At 40.6% G+C, this 24,275-nt stretch overlaps 1 protein-coding gene across 1 annotated transcript; it reads left to right on the forward strand.

Moving 5' to 3' along the window:
- Positions 1-1,774: 1,774 nt before the first annotated feature.
- Positions 1,775-23,679, forward strand: CYTIP (cytohesin 1 interacting protein). The gene is made up of 8 exons (XM_090041254.1): positions 1,775-2,015; positions 6,313-6,359; positions 6,729-6,783; positions 9,262-9,364; positions 10,823-10,916; positions 11,462-11,531; positions 21,897-21,963; positions 22,756-23,679. Exons 1-8 carry the CDS (start codon positions 1,848-1,850, stop codon positions 23,226-23,228), a joined length of 1,077 nt encoding a protein of 358 aa, XP_089897380.1. The 5' UTR covers positions 1,775-1,847; the 3' UTR covers positions 23,229-23,679.
- The last annotated feature ends 596 nt before the right edge of the window (positions 23,680-24,275 follow it).

Raw genomic sequence — 24,275 nt, forward strand, 5'->3', positions numbered from 1 at the left:
TGCTTTATTATATGTTGAATATATCAACTCATTGATCTATCACATGTTGATCAATTTAGATGGGTCCTAACAACTTAGATGGGTCCTAATATGACTCCCCATTCAATACTCCTGACAGAATGAAGAATTTTTCCTCCAAAATGTAGGGACCTTCTTGACTTCTATGCACCTACTCTGAAGAACAGTGGCAACAGCCTTACGATACAGGAATTGTACAAGAGGATTATACCACTGCTTGCAGTCCACTAGGTTTTATACTATTATTGTAAAATACTTTGACATTACTCTGGAAGCCACCGGGAATTTTACTTGAGAAAAATATTAGAATAAGGAAATGACCTATACACCAACATTAGGATTGGTAGGCAGTTAATTTCCTCATTTTAATTTTATTCTATCATTACATTAGTGTTATTCTTACTGTAATTTTAAAATCAAGCAAGGAAATACATTTACTTCATTACTACCTAATTGTTGGTAGTTTCCTTGTTTGAAGAATCAACTTATGTACCACTGTGTAAAAACTGTAGGTAGAAGATGTGATTGCTCTTTGTGTTCTGGTGCCTGTGGCCGCATATATGTCAATTCACAGTGGTACAGGAAACTAGGGCTAGGCAAATGACACTTCTCTTTGTGAAGCAAATGCAGGAAACAGCAGAGCAAAGTAACAGGGGAGGAAATGGGTTTACCATAGCAGAAATGTGATTAAGATCAGCTAAGCAGGAAAAATTAATTGCGTCAGCCATGCAAGACTCTAATAAAACTCTTGGTTCAGAGATGATGCTTTTTATTAGACCAACTAAGAAATGACAAAAAATGTATCTTTCTTTGCAAGCTTTCTGGCACACACCCCCTTCTTGAGGATGAGTAAAAATTAAAGATGGTAAAAGTCCCCATAGGTAGAAAATACACTACATTTTGCACATAGGAAGCTGAAGGTGGATGCCTGTTCCTTTGGGTCATTGTGTTAGCCATTACATTTTACTTGACTTGTCTTTTTGAAGAGGACATTCTACTCATGACAGTCCAAATGGGTTTCTTACAGACTTTGATGCTTTGTTGTGTACTTGTTCTTTTTATGGTGTATAACACTCCAAAAATGTAATACTAAAGGGAACCAGGTGCCTTTTTAAAAATTAACATATTAAAGCAGCTTCCTTCACAATGTTTCACTTAATCTCAGTTCTCTTTCTGAGTGGGTTATGTCCATGATCCTCAACCAGGATGCCTTAGGTTTCTTTGAGACCTTTACACATGAGAATGGAATTTGATAGAGTTTTTGATTGCATATTAGCAACAAAATGCAAATTCCCCTTTATGAATATTTACTATAAAAATATTGCAGAGTGTAAATCGAGCACTTTTACAACATATCCTTTTATATTGGTGTCTAATTCTTGTTTATGGCCCTAATCATGCACTCAAGTAATTACTTGATAAAATCATGGCTTTCCACATTTTATGCCAAAGGTAATTGAGAAATGTGAGAGAACACTGAGAATGGAAGTTTAGGAAAGTTCTGTTTTTTAAAACAGATGCTGGCTTACAGAGCCATTACAGAATATAAAATCTGCCTGATGAGAGATCCATTTGCTTCCAGGAGTGGAAAAATAAGCAGATTTCTCTAATTGCAAAACCCAACTCTTAGCTCTTCCAAAAGCTTAAAAACATTGAGTAACATTGGTGAACTACAAGAAGAGATTTCTGTACATGCACCTAAACCACAAGTCACGTGGCCCCTTTTCCATTCTGGTACTTTTTGACTGCTGGTAGAGGAGGGTGCAGTTTTAGTTTCTTCAGTCATACCATGTTATTTGACAGTGCTACTCAAATGATCAGCACCCATCATGTCCTTAAAAAGGCTCATTCAGCAAAACCATAATGCCAATTTTGCAGGCTTCTGTGTTAGTCCTTATACTCCTTACTTGGAAACTATGTGCAGCCCACAGATGGATAATAAGCAATTTCAGAACCTGGCAAATGCAGTGGGGACCTTACCCAGAGGACGCAGGCAGGTAAGTTTTTTGCTTTTACCATTGCAGAAAGTTTCTTTTTGAGAGGACAGCTAATTGTTTTTCTGTATTTGCAGTTATAAATGTAATCTGCAAGGTTATTAGCAAGTAATTTGAAATGTTTGTTGTGAAATGTAGCTTGCCAGATTCAACTATAGGGTGATTTTAACAGTCAGTGGAATTACAGCTAGGATGAATTTGGCCTGCTTTGTTTTGAATGGTAATTAATTATTTAAAAAATCTAAATCTAGCCAATTTCCTGCAGTAAGTGAACACAGGATGAATTCAAACCCTAAAGCACCTTGAAACATATAAAGAGATTTTGAAACTAGAGTAGTGGCAGGTTTTTTTTTGTTCTCATTTTACAGCTATGCTGAGAATCAAAAGAAGCTGTTGACTTCAGGGTTTATGGGATTTCTCATGTCCTTTAAGTTTAATTTATTTTACTTCAATGTATGCTGTGTTCAGGCTTTTCGTTTCCTCATAGGCTTGCTTTCAGATATGACTGATACCAGCAATATGTAGTTATGCCCACCTGGGTACATCTCTGCTTTAAAAGTTTCTGGGTTGGATGTTTCTCAATACAAAATTATTTGTTTTCCTTGATTTCCCCCTGTTATGTTAACAACATGACAGTTTTCTGTCATTTGCAATTGGCTGCTAACAAAATCCTGTTTCCATTTTTACTGTTCCTGTAAATTGGCAAATGAGCACTTACAGGATATTATTTAGTGATCTGGTGTAAATCAATCAAAATTCAAAGTATTTGAGATATATTATAAATGCAAATTATCATCAAAGAATTGTTATGTATTGATTGGGCACTTAAGCCCTCACTTTGTACAGTAATTGATGTGCTCTTAATTCATCTTTTTTGTACAACCTGAGAAAAGATAAAGTAAGGCCAGAACTTGACAGATTAACATGTTTCCATGGAATGGTCTTACTGATTTTTGTTCAGCTAGCATTGTTTGTGAAAAAGAAACAATTTATTTTGTCTCTGTATGGCAATCAGTCCTGATTCAGAGATAACATTTATGACAGTGGCTATGAGGTGGCTATGTTTGTTAAAAATAAATTGCAACATGCAAGGGAACTATCCTTCACAATGAGCTTGCACAACTGATGGGTACTTTGCAGAAGTCGTTCAGCTTAGAGTTACATACGTATGGACTTCTCTTAACTGACCTGGTGCTTACGTACATCTAATATTTCCCCCCCCAGATAAATACATGTAAATGAGCTGGGATTTTTGCAGAGATGGTTTTTTTACAGGGGCACATTTTGAAGAAGTCTGCATCTCATGGCTAATTATAAGGACTTGAAGTCCACAAGTCTGTTAGTGATATAGGCCAATGATTCCTTATTTGATATTTACATTTTCAGGAAGAAGCAGCTTCAATTTGATATTAGCTTTTTATAATCTTTCTTGATTTCTTAAGTACTTTTCTGTTTCTATGCAACATCAAGGTGCAGTCAATTGGTTTCATGAATGTTTGGGTATGCTGTTAGAAATTACCTTGCATGAAGACACCTTCATTATTCCTGTTAAGGTCAGGTAGTGTCACACAGGCACTCCTGCACAGGGTTAAATCAATCTAATTACACTCAATGCTTTGTAGACCTTCTTACAGAAATGCTGGAATTAGCATTAGGAAACGAGTTTTTTCTACGCTTTAGAAACAGCCCCACAAATACCAGTGTGCGGACACAATGCTTCTCATGTTTTGAGTCTTGGATTAACCCTAATCCTCCCATTTAAACCGATGAAGTGTGACTTGAGGGGAGCAGAGTTCACTTAAAGATGTGAAGGATTTTTGGATCCCACCTTGGTGATCTCTTCTTTTGATGTAGCATATAAGTCTCATTGGTATTAGTGGAGATGGGGAGGGCTCTGTGATAAGGTGATGCTTCAGATATGTTTGGGCTATCTATGGATAAAGAACAGCACAAAGGGAGAATAAAAGCAGATGTCTGAAAGTTAAAATGGTTTCAGTTCTGCTGCTGGTTCAATTATGTACTTCCTGTTTAACCTTGGGCAACCTTGTTTGTGCCTCAGCTTTCCCACTTGTAAAACAGAGCTAATTTTGTGTGTCCCACAGATATTGTTAATAAACGGTTTTGAGATTTTCTGAGATATGGTATGCTAGAAAAGTAAAGTATTACTGTTCTTAAAGCCCACTGTTAGCACAATGGAATAATGTTAGTATGCATGCATGTATTTGCTGTTCACCCTACTCCTTTGCATGGCATTTTAAAAGGCTCCCAAATATATGGAAAAATAGAATGATTTGTAAACAAGTGTATTTCCTAACACCATGCAAATGAGTTCTTTGAGATTTGCTTGCAACCTCTTAGAAATAAGATAGCACGGCTGGTGTTCGTGGATGCTGGGTATACACAGGCATAAGCTGTGCCTAAATGAAGAGCATGGGTGCTCAGACTGCACATCTCACACTTTGTTTAGGTTCTGCAATTTCCATAGCATACTGTACTGTAATAATAGCAGCAGTATCAAAGTAAATGTAGGGCTGTTGCTACTTGAGGTTCTGCAGAACTACTAGTACTCAGCTTTCTTGAGATCAGACTAAGATTATAGAATCAAACAAATTGCAAAGCTCTATAGAGCTGCTTGTCCCCACCACCATACCAATACAGGATTTCTCTTTATGAATTGCTACCTATTGCAGTTTTCAGTTCCAATGTCTCAAGACATTAAGCAATGTCTTAAGTGTTAGCATTTCATTGTGGGGGAATGAATTCTGTGATCTAAACCGTTTCGCTCTCCGAATCATTCTCTTGATATTTACTTTTTCTTCTTCATATTTTCATCCAACGACTTCTTGTTACAATGTTTCATCACCTTAAACAGCATTTTCCTTTGTGTTTACAACCCTAAAATGCTTGGCAGCTATCATCCTGGTCATCACCTTGCTACACTTGTTGTACACTTTCCCAGAGGTTTCCTCTTTCAGGGTAGCTGTTCCTGAGCTCTAAGTGATCACAAAGGTGTTAAGTTGTAGTGATCATCCCAGCACAGTAATGCATAGTGAATTGGGTGGTAGTAAGATCTATTCAAAGCTCTCTTTTTTATCCTATTGGCAGTACAATCATGCCTTATACAAGGGCAGATATTGGACAGTTTTAAAAATAAAGCTTGAATCACCATCACACCACATTACTGCAATTTTTTTCATGGAGAACTAACACAGATTTTGTAATGGCATACAACTGATGTCATAAAGCCCTCAATTACCCAAATATTGCCATGCTATAGTATCAGAAACTAGGGCTAAAGCTTCAGTTGCTGAGTTGAGTTGGAGGAGATTCGGCCCAATTTGGTGACTGAATCTCCAAATCTGAATTGAATCAGGAGACTGTTTAGTCTTTCCAAATCAAATTGGAATCCTCTGAATCGGTTCAGAGAGATTAAGAAAGGTTCAACGATTCAGACATAGACACAGCTTTGGGGTGGGGGGGGCACCTGGAGTCCCCCCCATGGCTGATTGCCGAGCCAGGGAAAGTGCAGGGGGGCTGCCCCTCCACGCTTGGCAGCAGACCTGGAAGCAGACTGGAAGTACTACTGGTTCAGTTCTGGGTTCGCTGCTGAGCTTGCGGGAGGTCCCCCCATGCTCCTGTGGGATGCTCCATCTGCCCCACCATCTCAGCATTCATGAGCCGTGCCTGGTACCTCGAGGTATGTAGAAAAAACATTTAAATCTGTGTCTATGGCCAAATCGCTGATTCTCTAAGTCAGCTTCAAATCTTTAGATTTGGCTGAATCTAGTCGGGACAGTGATCCGAATCAATGAATCGAATCACTGCCCCCGATTCAGGCCAAATCTGAATCCGAACTGAATACAGTCCATTTTGTACACCCCTATCAGAAACCTCACTGTAGTCTCACTTTATATGTAAGAGTTTCACAGCTGTTTAGATATGTTGCCAGTTTCTTAAGTCTACATTTCCTATGGTAGTTAATACATAGTAAAACCTAATTTGTAACAGTACAAACTGTCCTCTCCCAGGGGACTCAAAAGTGAGCAGTAGTGGCTTTACAGATTGATTTTGGAGTATGCTTATTCAGTGCAGCAGATTGGGATGGGAGCAGAATGCAAATGAGGGGCAGAGCAAAGGGAACGGAGTAGTACTTGGGAAGGACAAAGGTCTTAATTTGTGGTATTCCTAGTGAAAAGGTTGGCCCTCACTGGTCTACTAGATCATTAACTGTATGTGTTATATATGAAAAGATGAATGTATGAACCTACTAGGAATTACAAACTTCCATTTCTGTTTCCAGTTTGCTTTAAGAAGATCAAGTTCCTTAGACTCTTCGGGGCCTCAAAGGTAAAGAGATGTTTTTTTCCTACTATCATTACTTTTTCTTTCTTTATATTGTCAGCAGTGCTAATACATCTATTATAGTCTTTCAGCACTACCAGTGATAGTATCGATAATATTGATGTTGGTTTAGTATCAAAACTGGACAGAAAATGGGGATTGTTTGGTACCACGGCTGTTAATCACCAGATCAGGTACAATTTGTATGTGGTCTGAATTTGGAAAGGGAGACAACATAGAAATAACTAAGTGCAATATTCATAAGATTAACCTATGGCTGCTGGTCAATAGGAGCATTGTATATTACTTAGTAATACATGAAACTGAAAAAGGTGGTGTGACTTTCATGTGCAAATTTATGTATTTTTCTTACAGACAACTCCTTGCTATTATCAAAGAAGATAATGAAACATTTGGGTTTGAAATTCAGGTGAGACTTTAATACTGTGAAGATAGTTTAATTATGTGACCGAGTGTGACCAGCTTGTGTTCATAACGAAACTGAAGTGCTTCCTATAATGACACAGGGGTTTGACGTACTTGAAACTGTTTGTGACTAGAAAAGGACACAGACCAAAACGTTTCATCTGATAATCTCCCATGACACTTGAATCCAAATCTAGATTCAAAGTTTGTGGTTGGCCTGTCTTTATTTTGGGACAAACAGAATTGTGAAGTCAAATACCTACAACTTTTGTGGCTTGTTATGGTTGTCATAGCTGGAAAACAAATAACTGAATCCACAGTGTACTTCTTGCTTCCAGTAGAAAGGAATATTTGGAGATGATTAGAACAGAAGATTCAAAGTAAGAGGCTTCCTGATTTCAATTTCCATTTTTGTCACTGCCTTTCAATACCTTAGGCAAGCCACTTGTCTTGGTGCAAGGGGTTGTCCACACCTGAAAGTTAAAGTCAAATCCAGTTGTAGACTGCATATATGTTCAGTACAAAATGGGTAAATACAGTGTCTAACAGGGATGTTGACTTTTTAGTGAAAGCTAAAGAAAGATTCTAGACCAACTTGTGCTTGGCAACTCTGGGATAATTCCTCTATAGCCTTAATACATATCATTAAAGCCATGTCTACACACTGTCTGTGCCACACCTTGGAATGCGGATGGAAGACATTCACTCCACTCCAATGTGTATCAAATCTGAGCAATTAAGCAGTGTGGCCAACTTAGAGCAGCCATGGATGCATGACCTAATGCTGCTCTTAGGCATTGTGTCTCCAGAGTGTTTCTTTGCATGTACTTAGGCCACTCTAAGGCGGTTGTCTCACCTCATTTCCAAGAAGATTGGGTTCATACTCGGTGGCAGTGGGTAGGTGAAGCATATTTTTATGTAGCAGTTCTAGGTCCAGGAGAGGCAATGCAAACATGACATAATTCCAATAGGAATTCCTCCTGTTTTCTGAGGTAGAACCACAGAGCCTTGTGCCACCCTTAAGGGATAACAAATGTCTGAGTACAGGAGAATAACATGCAAAAATATAAAAGCCATAAAATACTTTCTCCTCAACATATGGTACTGTACTTTTAAAATAGATACATTTTTGGAAATAAATGTTAACAAGTTAAGGTTTATAGGTACTTCACTCATCATAATTTTTCTAAGTTCAACACTCATTTTTAAGTAAAATATACAAAAATCAACTCTCTCAACTCTCTCTAGCCCCTCCTCTGCTCCCCCAATATAATACCCATCAAATAAAAATAAAAAGTAATTATGGGTACTAGTTAGCATAGTGCTTGCTTCTGGACAGTTACTCACAGAAGTAATCCTCACATTAGTAGTCCCACTGAAATCTAAGTTTATAGGGTCAGACCATAGCAGATTACATGTATTTAGGAGATAACAATCTCAGTTATGCTTCTTTCAGAAACAGTGGTGCTTTCAAGAACCATTCACACTTTGTCATAAACTGATTTCAATAACATTTTGCCTTGATCATTAGAAAAACCAAATAGATACATTTTCCAGGAGTAATTGCCTAATACAAATAGTACAGAAAGAGGCCTGTAATCTATATATACACAAATTAATTCTGTATGTGTGTATATTCCAATAGTCTTTATCAATGTTCATTTAACATTTTGCATAATTACAATAGGTAGCATGGCCATAGCATTGAAATATATCATTAATGCTGATAATGAGAGATGAGTAAGATCTATATATTTAAAAGATTATATAAAATACATTTATATATGTTCTCAATAAAAGCATCAGGTGTCTTAAGGCACAACATTAAAGCTTATTTTAGGAAATAAGTAGCTATTTCCCTATTTACAATGCATAAAAGAATATCTTTGAAACAGTTTCCCATATTTATGCACAAAAAGGGAATACTATTTTTAGCCAAATTAGCGTATAAGGAAAAGCATACCTTTTTTTAACTTAGCTCAGTGGCTAATAAATGTGTAAGTAGTCGGGTCAGAAATAAAGAGCGGTCAGAAGTGAAGATGATTGAGTCAATTACTACGCTTATATATAAACTGATGGGGCAGATTTGTTGCCCTCTGATTTAAAAAGTTATTTTTGGTATATTTTTATTTTTTAAGATACATTCAGTGTTGGCATCTCATTTGAAGCCTTGGCTAAGAAAAGGCAGTATATGTTTGATATGAAAATCAGTAAACAAAGGATTTGCATTATTTAGTATTGTTATTTCATTTTTACAATATAAATTTAGGGAAACGTATTATTTGTGCTGCAAACCTCCTGAATTTCTCAATCATGATGATATAACGTATATTTGTAAAAGTATATGCATACTTTTACATAAGTAAAATGCTGAAATGCCATGAATTAAACTGTCCACTGATTAGGCTGCACAGCAATAACTACTTTTAAAATTCATTCCGAGGCTTTACTAATGGTTCCACTCTTATGTTCATCTTTCTAGACTTGTAGATTACCCAGCCAGAATGATTACACCCCAGAGACACGTACTTATGTCTACAGAATACAAGAGAAAAGCCCTGCCCATCTCTCTGGCCTACAAACTGGTAAAAACAAAACAAAACAAAACATATTATCCTATATTTTTTACTTGACTTGCCTTTCCCTCCTATATTTTTTGTGTATTTAACTGGAATGTCAAAGATATGGCTTGCAGGCTGGATGCAGCCAGTGGAGCCGTTTTGTGTGGTATGCGGAACTAGGAATATAGACCTGGGGCAAGCCAGAGTGGGTCTGCCCCCAGATTCCTGAATACAGAGCCCCATTGGGATCATTTACTGGCAGCAGAGGATGACATAAGGGCTAGGGACAGACATTCAAAAAGCCTGAGCCTGAATTGATTCAATCTTTGCAGGTTAGTCTAACCTGTCTAGATTGAATCAGTTTGCAACTTTACAGACATTCCCTCTGGACTGAAGAAATGCAGGCACATGCCTGCAGTGGCTCAGGCTAGAAGCTGGGGGGCACGAGAGCATTTCTCCCTTCCCTTCGACAGTACTGAGCTGAAGTAGGGGATGGCCGGGCCCTAGCATGACCTATGATTAGGGAGGGGTTTAAACCCCCACCCTGCCTGCACAGTCCCAGGCTTTTCCACACTCGCTGCTCAAGGGTTGGGAGAGTGGCCAAACTTCAGCCCTGGGCTAGCACTCTGAGGCAAAGGAGGGTGTGTACTATGCATGCATCTGTTGACAGTACTGAGCTTTTCAGTCTCCCTCTCCTTGCTTCTTCATGCTGTCTGCAGACCTGACAGGCAAGGGAGCTGCAGCATTTACCAGCCCATCAACAAAACAAAAGCCTCTCTCATTAGTTTAAGTTCTTAAGTAGGTTTCTCCAAGGAAGGAACATTACAGGCTGACCTGTTGATTAGTTCCAAAAAGCCCTAAGTGGACACTGTTCCCTCTGCCTGTCCCAGTGAAACTGGCACATGCCTAGGGTGCATGGGGCTGGGGTCCATGCTGTAGGAGGTGGGAAGGACGGAGGTGGGGAGCCCTGCTTGAGCAGTGAGTGGTGTGGGGAGAGGGACAGGAGGAAGCCAGCTAGATCCTGCTGCACTTGCAGTTTCTGCCAGAGCTCTGACTAGGGAGCTGAAGGGCAGAGCCAGCCTTGTTCTCTGGAGCAGGGAGCATAGGCCCACAGAGCCCAGGGTTGCAAAACATCTGGGATGCTGGGGGACTCTGGTTAAACTTAAACCTGGAAGCTGGTTTGATCCAAATCAGTTAAGTCTGATATTACATTCAACCAGGTTTGTCTTAAACCAGTTTCACCCATTTTGAAACTGGTTTATGTGCACTGAATTTATGTTCCGTTACAGGTTTAAACCAGTTTCTGATCACTTTTATGTGTAATGTCTGTCCCTAGCCAATGAGCTCTGGGGTCTGGATCCAGCCCAGGGGAGCCAATGAAGCTTGACACCCCTGATTTAGACTATTTATTATTTTTTAGCGAAAGTTGACAGAGTGATGTAGATTTTAGATGTTCATTTTACTGTTCTTTAAATTTACCAGGTGATATTCTTGCCAATATCAATGGAGTGAACATCGAGGGGTTTAATCACAAGCAAATAGTGGACTTAATAAAATCTTCAGGCAATTATTTAAGGTAGACCATGATCTTCAGATATTTTTTGTGTAATTCCCTATTATACTATGATCCCCAAAATAAATATTTTCTTGTTACCCTATGCTTTCTTCCCTACTTCATTTGCTAAGAAAAAAGTACTATTTCTTGTAGAAGGCAGAAGGCAGCTAAACAAATTAAAATTGTTCTTGCAAGCATTATTAAGCATAAGGCAGGCAGGTTCTTATGCTGGATCAGCACAATACTGTTTGCTGAAGCTATTTCTAGAATGATTGTTATAAGACTTCCTCAGTCTAAAGAGCACATTGGTTCTGATGACAGCTAAATCGAGAGAGCAAATAAATATCTTATGGATCCCTCTCTCCAATCTTTTCTCCAATGCCTCTTGTCTTCTTAGATTATAAAATCTTTCATGTACCAACTATGTCTTCCTATGAATCTGTAGCTGCATCTAGAATAATGGAGCCTAGCAGGCAATATAAATATTAACTAAACATTATAAAATAACTGTAGATGCTTAAGTAGCCTTTGTACATTTCACCGTTGAAAATATTTGTTCTTTACAGATTAGAGACTGTTAATGGAGCTATGATTTTTAGGAGAATGGAACTTGACAACAAGCTTCAATTATTGAAGGTAATTACATGAATATGTGTAAATATAAAGATATTGTTCGTAAAATATGTTAGACTGATATTCCTAAAGAGTGAAGTAAGCTGTTTACTTCAGACTGGGAGGGAACAGGCAATGACAATGCAAAATTCTGTGTTCCCCTAGTAAGATGCTGTACCCGTGGTGCTAGTTGTGGGGGCAGTCTTTGTGGAAACTCTTCCCTAGAGTGATTCTTAAATTACCTTGGGCATGTTATCAATTGCTTAATTTCATGTGCACTGAGATATTTTTCATACCCAGTACATAGACTCAAGGAATGCTTGCTGAATCAGGCTGGCCCACATGTTGCTGAATAACCACAAATACTGGTTGAGAGGAAAGATATTACAGTGGGCTGTGTAACCTTGGGCCAGATTCAACAAAGGAGTTTGGTGCTATGACCCTTAACTTTTGGGTGCCTGGACCCCAAAGTAGAATCCAGAACTCAGATTTAAGCTGTTAGGGCTCCCTATTTAATGGATGAAGAGACTTAGGTGTCTTAGAAAGGTGATCCAAAACACCCACATACTGAACACAGGAATGTCAGGATTCTCATTCCTTCTCGGAGTTTAGGTGCCTGAGTCATGGTCACGGGAAGGTGTCTCCATCCATTTGAGACCCAGATCCTCTCCTGAGAGGAGAGCTGAGCAGTAATAACTGTTTTATCTTTAAAATAAAGGCAGCACATGGTAGTGCTTACCTTTTACATAATAGCCTAAAATGTGCTTAAGAAATAGGATTGATTCCTGCATTCTAAGCTTTCCTCAACCTGAGGGGATTTAAATGCAAGTCTTTCACCTCCAAGGAGTGTGCCATAGCTACCAGACTGTAGGGTAGGCTGGGTAGTAGAGGCACGCTTCACCCCTTGTGTGGCAACTGTTGTTACTATACAAAACCAGATCCCATCCTATGTGCCATCTCCAGCCCTGAACAATCTCAGGAAGTGGGAGAAGAAAAGCAAAACCAGATACATATGTAGTTGTGTACTAAGGAAAAAGAAACCTTCCTGAATTCAGAAGACATCCAGCTGAAATACTGTAGAAGCATGAGATTTGATTGTAATTGTTGTCTTAATATAGGACTGCAGGTGTTGTGAGCAAATGAGGACAATGCAGGAAAACCTGTTCTTTCCAGATACGCACGAAAGAAAGGGAATGTAAAGGGAGACTGACAGACTTTAGATTTCAAGGGCAGAAGGGACCAATATGACTAGCTAGTCCATTCCCCCCAATTCAGGCTTTGAAATTTTTCCCAAAGACAAATTTAAAACACCTTTTAAAAATAAATCCAAATGTTAATGAGTCCATCATCTTCTGGAGGGTCTTCCAAACTTCAATTATCCTCATGGCTAGGAAACAACAACATCTTTTAAATTTGAAGTTGTATAACATCAGTTTCTAGCCACTGGATCACATTGTCTTTAAAAGCAAGCTAGAAAAGCCCCAGCTATCATATGTCTTTTCTAGTATAGGTAAAGAGGTACAAGAGGTAAAGTCACCTTTTGTATTTTCTTTTCAATAAGCTGTGTACTTTTACATGGTTGGTCTTAAATGATGTATGGGTATAAAAGCAGTGCTTCCTTTTGGTTTAAAAAGAAGACACATGTTGGGAGATCCATAGGGATATGCGCATAAATTTGACTACTTCTGGAAAAGTTAAGCTAAAATGCTTGCTAATCTTTTAGAAATAGGAAAAAATTAGAGTGATATAAATGAAGAAAAAGTGATGAATGGACATACTGGAATTGCCATGATTATGGTAATCTCAATTCACAGGAAATTCCTATGAAAGGAAAGCAATGTACCAGCTATGACATATGAAGAGGCTTACCTGAGGCTCAATTACATAGTTAATCAAAAATACATGCAGGACCAGAACTTTGGGGTCCTTCCTTTCTGACCCATATTTTAATCATAAAGTTAAATTCCAGCTACTATGTCATGATCCAAACCACTCCCACCCCCAAGTCCACTAAAACTCACGTGTTTCTTGAGATTTGAAAAATTTATTTAATTATTACATTTTTATTCAGCAGCCATTGCCACACCACCAGGTTTTTTGTAAAAGCAAGACAAATCAGCATTTTCTCAGAGAATGTCTGTTTACTCCATCTCTTTAAAGACCTGGTAGAAAGACTAGAAAGTTAATAGCACCCAGGGTCCCCCTGTGGCTGATTGCCAAGCCAGGGAGGCGCAGGGGGGCCCTCCAGCATGCTCCCCAGCAGAGCCAGAAGTGGACTGGAAGGTCCACTTGCTGCCAAGCATGTGGAGGGCACCTCCGTGCACTCCTGTGGGACGCTCCATGTGCCCCAGCATCGCAGTGATCATAAGCCACGCCTGCTACCTCAAGGTATGTAGAAAAAGCTTTTAAAGCTGTGTCTGTATCCAAATCGCTGAATCTCTGAATCAGATTTGGATTTGGCTGAATTGAATCAGGGACAGTGATCCTAATCAACAAATTGAATCACTCTCCCCAATTCGGGCCAAATCTGAATCCGAATCAAATAGGGCCCATTTTGCACACCCCTATTCCTTAGCTTGTGTGTAAGAATGTTGTCGGAGACTGTATCAAAAGCTAAAATCAAGGTACCCCACATCCACTGGTCTCCCCACATCCACAGAGTCAGTTATGTCATAGAAGGCAATTAGGTTGGTCAGGCATGACTTGCCCTTGGTGAATCCATGCTGACTTGTCCTAATCACCTCCTTCTCCTCCAAATGCTTCATAGAATCATAGAATCATAGAAGTAGGGTCGGAGGGGACCTTGTAGATCTTCAAGTCCGACCCCCCGCCTGGGTGGGAGAAAAGACTGGACTCAAATGAGTCCAGCCAGGTAGTCATCAAGCCTCTTCTTAAAGATCCCCAGGGTAGGAACCAGCACCACTTCCCTAGGAAGTTGGTTCCAGCTCCTAGCCACCCTAACTGTGAAGTAGTTCTTTCAGATGTCTAATCTAAATCTGCTTAGAAATGGATTCCTTGAGGATCTGGTCCATGATTTTTCCAGGGACTGAGGTGAGGCTGACTGATCTGTATTTTCCCGGATCCTTCTTTTTCCCCTTTCTTAAATATGGGCACTATGTTGGCCCTTTTCCAATCATCCAGGACATCTCTTGATTGCCATGAGTTTTCAAAGATGATGGCCAGCAGCTCTGCAATTGCATCAGCCTCAGAACCCTTGGGTGCATCCCATCCAGCCCCATAGACTTGCACATGTCCAGCTTTTCTAAACAGTCCCTAACCTGTTCTTTCACCACTGTTGGCTGTTCACCTCCACACCAAACTGTGCTGCCCAATGCAGTAGTCTGGGAGCTGACCTTGCTTTTGAAGACTGAGGCAAAAAAGGCACTGAGCACTTCAGCCTTTTCTGCTTCTCTTTTTTCCCCTGTAAGTCCTAGAGTTTAGGACATGAAGGATCCATTGATTTTATTAATTTATATAAAACCATTAAAATAAATATTTAATTAATTAATCCACTATTAACTTTATGTACGTGGCCCTCAACAGCTCACCAAAAATGCATTAAGTGGTCTGTCAGCCCAAATAGTTGCCCACTCCGAGCTACACAACTTCAGTTTGTCACTGCACTAGTAGCTCCTTTGTTACAGTGTACTTTCATGTCCTGTCTCTTCTGCCTAAAGAACCTGCTACATTTGTGAACCATGTAGCTCAAAAACTGAACAATTCTTAAAGTCCAAATATGCTTATTCTATGTGTAATTTAATTATACTTTGCTTTCACACCTTCATATTACACATTTCTGTAAAATGTTAAGTGAAGAAGTCAATAGGGCGTTGATCTCTCACATAGAGAATGAGGTTTTTACTAATAGAACTGCACTAACATTTTGTCATATACTGACAGTTCTGTGGGATAGTGGTTTTGCACTTACAGTTAACTAAAGTTACCAAACATAAAGTACCTTGTGAAAGTAGGGTGGCATAGATGCATTATGGAACAAGTTGATCAAAATTTTTGTCAATTATGATCCAGCTTGAAGATGTTGAACTCGCCAAAGTGGGTGCTAATAGTTGATTTCCCACACGCCTTTGTGATGCCCTGGTAACTTCAACAGTATGTTCAAATTGGCCCCTTCTAATAGCACCATGATAAGGCACTGTGATAATGTCTGCAATGAAGTAAGCACTAAAATCAACAAAAGAGACAGCTTTTTATTAATTCTGAACTACAACAGAAAATGTGGAATGAGCCTGGAGTTTGCATTTAGAGGGGAAAAGGAAAGTTGCAAGTTTCATATTTTACAAATGCATTTTTCAGATAGCAGAGATCAGCTGCTAAAAGCCAGAAGGATGAGTATTTTAAATCCAGAATGAAAAATAAACACACTCCAACTAATTCTTCTAAAATCAAACTGACCTTCAGCATGCCAGAAAGCACAACAACTTTATTATGTTTTCATGTGGCCCAGATATATTCCAAAGCTTTTATTTCAAAGCAAAAGATCAATCATTAGGCAATTTATTCAAGCCTGTATGACTAACAGTCTGTAGCAGTGTTAGTGATTGCCAACATAATGATCAACTCCTGTGTTTTCATGAATTGCAGCAATGAAAGGTTTGGGACTGAGGCACAGCTTATTCCTAGCTCTTTCTGAACTAGATGGTAGCAGCTGCTTAATCAAATTGTTGTTACAAATCCAATACCAAAGTAATCTGAAGGTCATATTCACATGGTGTCCCCATGTGGGATCAGCAAAGAGTCTGAACAGGTGTAGTCTCCTGCTCCTTCTACCTTATTAAATCTCCTAAAGTCATGAAACAGGGCAGAACATTGTACACTGCACAGAAGCAATACTGTATATGAAGGAGCTTTCTCCCAGATTCAGCATCAGACCACAGCAGCAGGTCAATGGTAGTAGTAGTAGTATTTCACTTAGGAGCTCCAAATGAGAGTGGAAGACAGTCCCTGCCCTAAAGATCTTATAGTCTAAATAAAACAATAAAGTATGAAAGAAGAAATGGACTCAGAGAGGTGAGGAGACTTGGCCAGCATCCCAGTGGAGATCAATGTTCAGAACAGAACCCAGGTCTTCCAATTTCCAGCCCTATCTACAATACCGTACTCCCTTCCCAAGCCTGAAAATCACCTTACATTTAAGAACCACATAATTTATTATAAGAAGCATAAATAACAAAAGATCCTGAGTAAAGTTTACAAGAACTAAATTGCTGAAATAATATGGACAGTTTTCACATTTCTATCACAAAAAATTACATTTTTGTGACCCAATTCATTGCTGCAAATCTGGTTTAGTCACAAGGTAAATAGCATTTCATGCATAAAACAACAGGTCAACCTCTTGAGAAAACAAAACTGCGTTAGTTTTCTTGAACCAGTACAGGCAAATTCGTAAATTATTTGGCACCTACTACTGCCATATTCTTGGACCATTCAAGCCCTGTTTTTATAGCACTTTTCAAGATATATTAGGTTATAACTCATGAAGATGCTGGCCAACCTGTGGAATATGCCAGTTTAAAGATGCCTAAATTACTACCTGAAAAATTGTTTAGTGGTCCCTATGATGTTAGGGAGAGCTATGCAGCTGTTATAGCCATGGTCAAGGGTTTTCTGTGAATCTTTCCTGAATCACTCAAAACTGGAAATATAAGGGACTCTCTTACAAAAATTGCAATCCTTTTTAAGTTCTATCAGTTGGAAATTATTGCAGGACTAGTCTGCTCTCCAGTCTAGTTCAGGCGTGGGCAATGATTTGGGCTGGAGGGCCACTTAATGAGTTTTGGTGAGTTGTTGAGGGCCCCTGTAGCAGGACACTAGTGTGCCTGCTACTGGTAGCAGGAATAATAGTAACTAGAGGCAGCAGGACACTAGGGTGCCTGTTACTGAAAGCTTGAATGGTAGTGAAAGGGGCTCAGCTGCCACTCACCAGGGTAGCAGGTGGGAGTTGTTATGGCGACTAATTGGGTCAGCTGATTGCCAGGGGGCAAGGCCTGGCCTTTATAAACAGAGAAGGCGGAGGCCAGAGGTCAGTTCCCCTGCCGGCAGCCTAGGAGAAAGAGGGAGCTCTGTGTAAGCAAGCTGACCAAAACATTAGAGAAGCCAGGTAGCTGGTGAGTGACTGCTTGGTGGCACTGGGTAGAAGAAACCCTGATAAGGAGATGTGAGAGGGAGCCGGGTTTGCTTGGAACTTATGTTGGAATCCTGGAGGGGGAAGATTTCGGTTGTGCTTGGAAGTTATGTTGTAACTCAGGAAGGGGAGATTTTGGGTTCAGTTATTGTTAAAACCGGAGGACCAGGTGAGGCTGTAGGGGTGGAGGAGGCCTCAAGGGAGCTCCCCAGTAGAAGGGGGGTTCCTAGCACCGCAGGGGTGCTGTGTTTTGGGGTGTCCCGACCCCAACCCCAGTGTGGGCGACTAGCAGGACAGGCCCGGTGGGGCATAGGCCCAGGAAGGCGGATCTGGGGTCCAGGTAAGGCTAAGACCTCCTGAGCCCCAATTGCGGAAGGCCCGAGTCGGGCATAGGACCCAAGGAAGGGTCTGGGGGCCAGGTAAGGCTGAGGCCACCTGAGCCCCAATCTTGGGAAGCCCGAGTCGGGCATAGAAGGCCCCAGTGCGGGCGGGGAGCCCGGAAAGCGCGAGCAAGGCCCCAGTGCGGGCGGGGAGTGCGGGGACGCACATATCGGATCAGGCCCCAGGAGGGGGCATGCATATCGGAGCAGGCCCCAATGTGGCAACAAGGCCACGAGAGAAGCGAGGGAGCACCCGGGAGGGTGCCAGCGGGCAATTGGCCAGGGCCCCAGTACAACAAGGCAGGCACTGTGCCAAGGAGGGCAGGAAGGCAGCCTCCCATTAAATATTTACCAACAAGACATGGCAGGTGAGAGAGAGGGTGCATTCAAGACCCAAGTTGGCACAGGTAGGTAGGGTTGGGAGAGGCCACGGTACCCCTGGAGGCCATTCTGCCACAGCCCCACACACAAAATTTAATGGTGGATTAATTAAAATACTAATTAAAATTATTAATGTAAATTAATAAGATTAATAGACCCTTCATGTGCTAGAGGGAAGGAAAGAGAAGGAGTGGGTAAAATATAGTATGAAGGGACTAGGGGTTGGAGAAAGCCCAACAAACTGATGGAGAGAGGGGGAGGAGGAAGATCTGGACAGGGACAGAAGAAGGGGAGAAGCAGAGGTGCAGGGGGCCAAGGGCAGAGAAGCTCAGCCACAGAGCACAGCTCAGGAAGGCCTCAGGGAGGTGGGAAGAGAGGATGGGGACTGGCCAGAGAGGTTGGGGTGGGAGGAGTGGAGCGGGGGAGCCCTAAGGCTGGGCTGAGACATGGCTGGAGAAGGGCAGCAGGGAGTGGAGTGGGGTGGCTTGTTTACTTCTGGAGCTCCCTCAAACTGCCTCTCCCAGACCTCACAGGAGGGACCGCGCCTGAGGGGGTCAAGGGGAGCACTGTGCCTGGGGTGGGGGGGAGCGGCAGGGCAGCCAGGGCCACCCCAGTGTGTGAGGGAATGTGTCACCTAGGGTGGGTGTGTGGGGAGCAGCTGCCACTGCTGAGGACCCACCCCTAGCTCAGATCAGTTCAACTCACTATGGCTTTGGGGGAGCTGGGAGAGTTTGCACAGATAAGCAAGTGCCATGCCCCCTGCTGCCTGGCTGAACTGCATTACATTTCCACTCCCTGCAGCCTTGCCCAGGGCTGAGCCACAGCTGTGTATCCTGCTCCCCCTCGCACCTCTTCCATGGCAAAAAAAAAAAAAAAAGCAAGTGGTGGTGCATATGGACATCCCCATCCCAGCCCTGCCTCAGTCATTAATTTTTGGGCTTAGCGGTGCCACCCTTGCAGAAGTTGGTGCCAATGTCCCTGCCTTGCCTGCGGGGGTCCTACCTGCACTGTTCAGCCCCAGGGAGCTGTGCCCCAGCCCTGGGGCCTCCCACTCTGTAGAGCTAGCAGGGCGGAGAGCACCAGGGGGCCAGCCACGGGCCAGAGAGTCGATTGGCAGGCCAGATAGGACCTGTGGGCCCTATTTTGCCCACCCCTGGTCCAGCTGGCTGCTGCTTCACAGCAGGGGAAGTGCATTCCGCACATTGTTTATTTGAGAATCTAGTTGCTCCCAAATTTTTAGTTGCTAAATAATAATTAGAAGAGACTTTGATTTGATACTGATGAGAATAAGGAAATTATTGGCTATTGTGAATAACTACAAAAAGATGTTTTTTCTATTCCCATGGAAATCCATTCAGATTTGACATACCAGGAATTCCAAGCCCGTGAAAATCACCTTTTGCAGTTATTTCATGAAGCTTGTTACAGGTGTGGTGCTCACTATCTCTCAATATTCAATCCATACCGAGCAAGCTTCAGCCTCACAATCTTCTACATAACAAAATTTGTGAATGTGGGTCAAATGGACAGACTATGTTTTTCTAGAAATTTTGGAAGTCTGAACTATTTCATTGGGATATTTTTGAAATTTAAAAGGCAGTTCCTGAAAAAACATTTTTTGTTTACAGTTTTTCTTTCAATGCTAAAACTGAAACACTTTAATTATAGGACCAACCAGAAATACTGCAACTGACAACTGAAATATGGGACTGGTGGATTCTGTTCCAATCTCTGCTAGAGATGTCAACAGAATGAGTTAAGACTGTGCATGCAACTTTAACATGGGCATTTTCTAACTTCTTCCGTACATTACTTTGGAAACTTGACAGTGTTTTAATGTAGTTTTTGTGTATAATACCAAAACGGTCTTTTAAAGACTAAGAAACATTTTGTTTTATTAAATCTATTTTATTGTCAACATGGAAATCTATTTTCTCTTTAATATCAGGGGTATATTTCCTACCTTGTTGATGTAAATCTGTTTATGTCTTTTCTAAACCTCATCTTGTACAAAGTGTTTATAACAAAACAAATTAATAGTGCTTAAGAGTATAGGAAGCAGCCTACAAACACAAGATATTCATTTTACATTGAATAAGGTTAATTTAAAAAAATGCATGCACACCATGCCTGTGGTGCTAGCAAAAACTAGGATTTGTATGTACCATTGAATATTTGCAACCTCAAAACAGGGAACAGTACCTACCTTTATATATCATTGTGGATTGACATGTGGAAACTGCCTTAAAGCAAAACATTATCAAGTTTCTTTTTGAAGTAATACATGTAATTGTACATCTATGCTGTGCCTAAATAGACACACAACAGAGAGGAAGTGATTAAAAATATTGAGCAACATCAGAATGGTATATACATTTATAGACAGGGGACAGAACAGCATGTCCTGTTGCTGACCATGACATCAGCCCATTGTTCATATCAAAATAAAGACTAGAAGCATGTGTAAGCTTATTTACAAATGCTCAGGATTTACAATGGGAGACAGATTTCCAAAAGAAATGAGCTCCCTCTGAGACTTCTAACAATGGGCCATATTTTCAAAAGTGCTCAGGTCTTTTTTGGTGACTATAAGCTCTTTTCAAAATCCGAAGAACATGACACAGATATCAGAAGGGCATAACTGGCAGCTTTAATGAAAGAAGCCAGTATTGAGAATTCTGGAAATCCTGATAGGAAATACCTGGAGAAACTGTCTCTTCTTCTCCCTTTTGGTAAATAAATTTCACTGGGTGCATCTTCACAAGATGCTACTGCAAATGGTTACTGCGCATTTATTTAGTGTTTGTATAAGCAAGTACTAAATAAATGTGCAGTAAAACAGAGTTTTTATGCAATAGCATCAGCGAACATCTTTTAAATGCTGCTGCTATGCAGTAACCTAATAATACTGTGTAGTAGCATATTAGCACTGTCCACTGTGTGACATGCTACTGCGCAGTATTATATGGTTACTGTGCAGTAAGCATCTCATGTAGACATGCCCACTAGGTACTAAACTTACTGTGTACTAACCAGAAAAATTATAGCTTTTGGTTCCCATGCTTTTATTATGTAATATTCAAATATTGATGATACTCATTAGTAATTATGGTATTGTGGTATGGTCCAGTATGGTATCATGCCTTTAAAATTTACATTTCTCTTTGTTAGAAGTGAGTCGGGCTTCCTGTCGTCATATCAGTAGATATTGGAGCCCCCCTCATATTAACATATGTTAGGTGCACAAGCAAAATTCATACAAAAACACTGCTGGAAATTAACAGAATAATGTATTTCTGGGATAAATTTGCTGACTTCTATGAAGGTTCTGTTAATACTATCAGCAAAAAGGTCATAGATATGTTTGAAAGTACCTGCTTCCCAGAGTTAAGTACAATTTTTTTGAGTACACCATTTTCTGTGAAAAACTTTACATTCAAAGAAAGTTTGTGAATGATAAAAAGCCCTATTTACCCTCCACAGCAAACCTTGCGGGAAAAACTAGTGGAGTTCCGGTCTCTGCAGTTACAGGAACAACGCCTACTGCATGGTAAGTTTTAACTTCCTGTTAGGAAACCACACTATGTTTTATGACTGTCACAGCTGCTTCTGAAGAAATTTGAAATGCTCAGTCGAAAGTAAGACTTTATTTGACTGTCGGTCTCATTTGCTGCTTTTTATCCAGTTAGTGGGTATGGTGGTGAGGCAACTGGGAACCCTGTATCAGGGAATAAAAATTTGAATGCCTGACTTTTTGATTGGCACAGGAAGAAAGGTCATTTGCATAAATCCTACTAAACAGAAGTTGGTGTTGATTACATACTTTTCTCAGATCCTCCTTCTTTGCAACGTTACCTCCCCATGAACTTTCTCAGACACTCCTACTTTGCAATGTTACCTCCCCATGAATCTGCATTCTGCATCTAGGAGGAAGCTAGAGTTCTACAGCCTTTCACAGTTGGTAAATACATCTTCCGCTAAAACATCTGTTATTAGTCCCTGCCTGAGGCAGGACACTGGTTTGGATAGACCAATATTCTAACCTGACATAATAAATGCTTATAGCACTCTTCCTCATTTCCTGGCTGGAAAAAAGACCATGTCATGACATCAAGGGAGCAAAGGGGAAGGCTGAGAAAGTCTAGAGAAGATCAAATGAAATTGATGACATGTCCATCAAACATGCAGGTGTGAATTACCAGGTCTATATCTCTCCAGTGACAGTTCAGGAAGATCAGATTGCTGGGTTGTAGATTGTCTTTGATTACACACATTTTCTATTCTCTGGCTTTTTTGAAATTCTCCCTTGTATAATGTTTCTTCTTTGATACCTATTTTCTAGGAGAGGTGAATGACAACACTTTGTTTAATGCCATGGAAACAGAAGAGTTTAATTTATTTGGGAGCTGCACTGCACCCAGACCTACGTTCCCAATTAAGCCCCGATTCTCCAGTGAAAGCAGCTCGAAAAGCAGATTGAGTTCAATGACAGTGGACAGTGAGGATGGCTTCTACCAGACCTGTGTTTCAGAGGATTCTGCTAATGAGACTCTGAGCCGACAGTCAAGCCTAGATGATGATTGCTTCTTCCAAAGGGACAATGACGCTGTTGTGGGGAGATCTTCACTGAGAAGGAACAGAAGCATCAGTGTTGCCAGCAATGGGTCAATGTCACCTCAGTGGGAGGGAGGGAGCGTCCCAAATATTTTTGGCACACTCCCACGGAAAAGTAGGAAAGGAAGTATCCGAAAGCATATTTTAAAATTTATTCCTGGCCTTCACCATGCAGTGGAGGAGGAAGAAAGTCGTGTCTGACATTTTATGTAACTTCATCTGTGTACAGGACTGTGCTAGTGTGTGTAGACAGGAAATGCAGCAGTAAAGCAATGTGGTATCTAGGACACAGACTGTAGAATCTCATATGAAGGATGGGAAGGAACATTTCTAACAAAGATACTGCATTGTTTTCCCTGATAGGATTTCAGGACAGGACTGACATTATTTAAAATTCTAGAGTACTTTTCATTACTCCTGAACACAGCACATTGTGGGGCCTAGTTTAGTTATAATGGAACAGGTTTCCAGTGACTAACTTTGATATTTGAAAACATTTGTAGAGCGTTCTCAGCAAACTTTGTGATACCCACCTTTTCTATTGTATGCAAACTATTTATTTCCTGTTATCAAGTCAAGAGTTATTCTTCATGTGTCTTTATTATATGGCCCAACCCTCATAAAATTTTTGACAAAAACCTTATTGTGAGCAGGAAGAGTCCAGAATATATAAATGAACACAAGAACAAAGCTGTGAAGTACAGTACTTGTAAAGCTCAAGGATATACTTGTAAGTTGTTCAGCAAGTTGCACAGTATCTGCTGTGCTACATCCAGTTTTGGGCCTCACACTTCAAGAACCATGTGGACAGTTTGAAAAGAGTCCAATGGAGAGCAACACAAGTGATTAGGGGTTGGGAAGCAAGACTTATAAGGAAAGGTTGAAAGAACTAGGGTTGTTAGCTTGGAGAAGAGAAGACTGAGGGGGGTTTGGTTCAAAGACTCAAAGGGTGATTATAGAGAGGATGGAGATGGGCTTTTTTTCTGTGGCAGTAGCGGACAGGATGACAAGCAGCAGCCTCAAACTACATGAGGGGAAATTTAGATTGGAAATTAGGCAGACTTTTCTAACTATGAGGATGGTCAAGCACTTGAACAGGTTAACTAGAAAAAACATGAAATGTCTATCCTTGGAAGTTTTCAGGAGCAGGTTAAACAAACACTTGGCTCGGATGGTTTAGTCAGGGATGATTCTGCCTTTAGTGTGGGGCTTCTACCCCTAATTTCCTATGATGCTAAATTAGTTAAC

This window comes from Crocodylus siamensis, chromosome 4 (genome assembly GCF_052110815.1).
Source record: "Crocodylus siamensis isolate JL-2025a chromosome 4, ASM5211081v1, whole genome shotgun sequence".
Lineage (NCBI taxonomy): Eukaryota > Metazoa > Chordata > Crocodylia > Crocodylidae > Crocodylus > Crocodylus siamensis.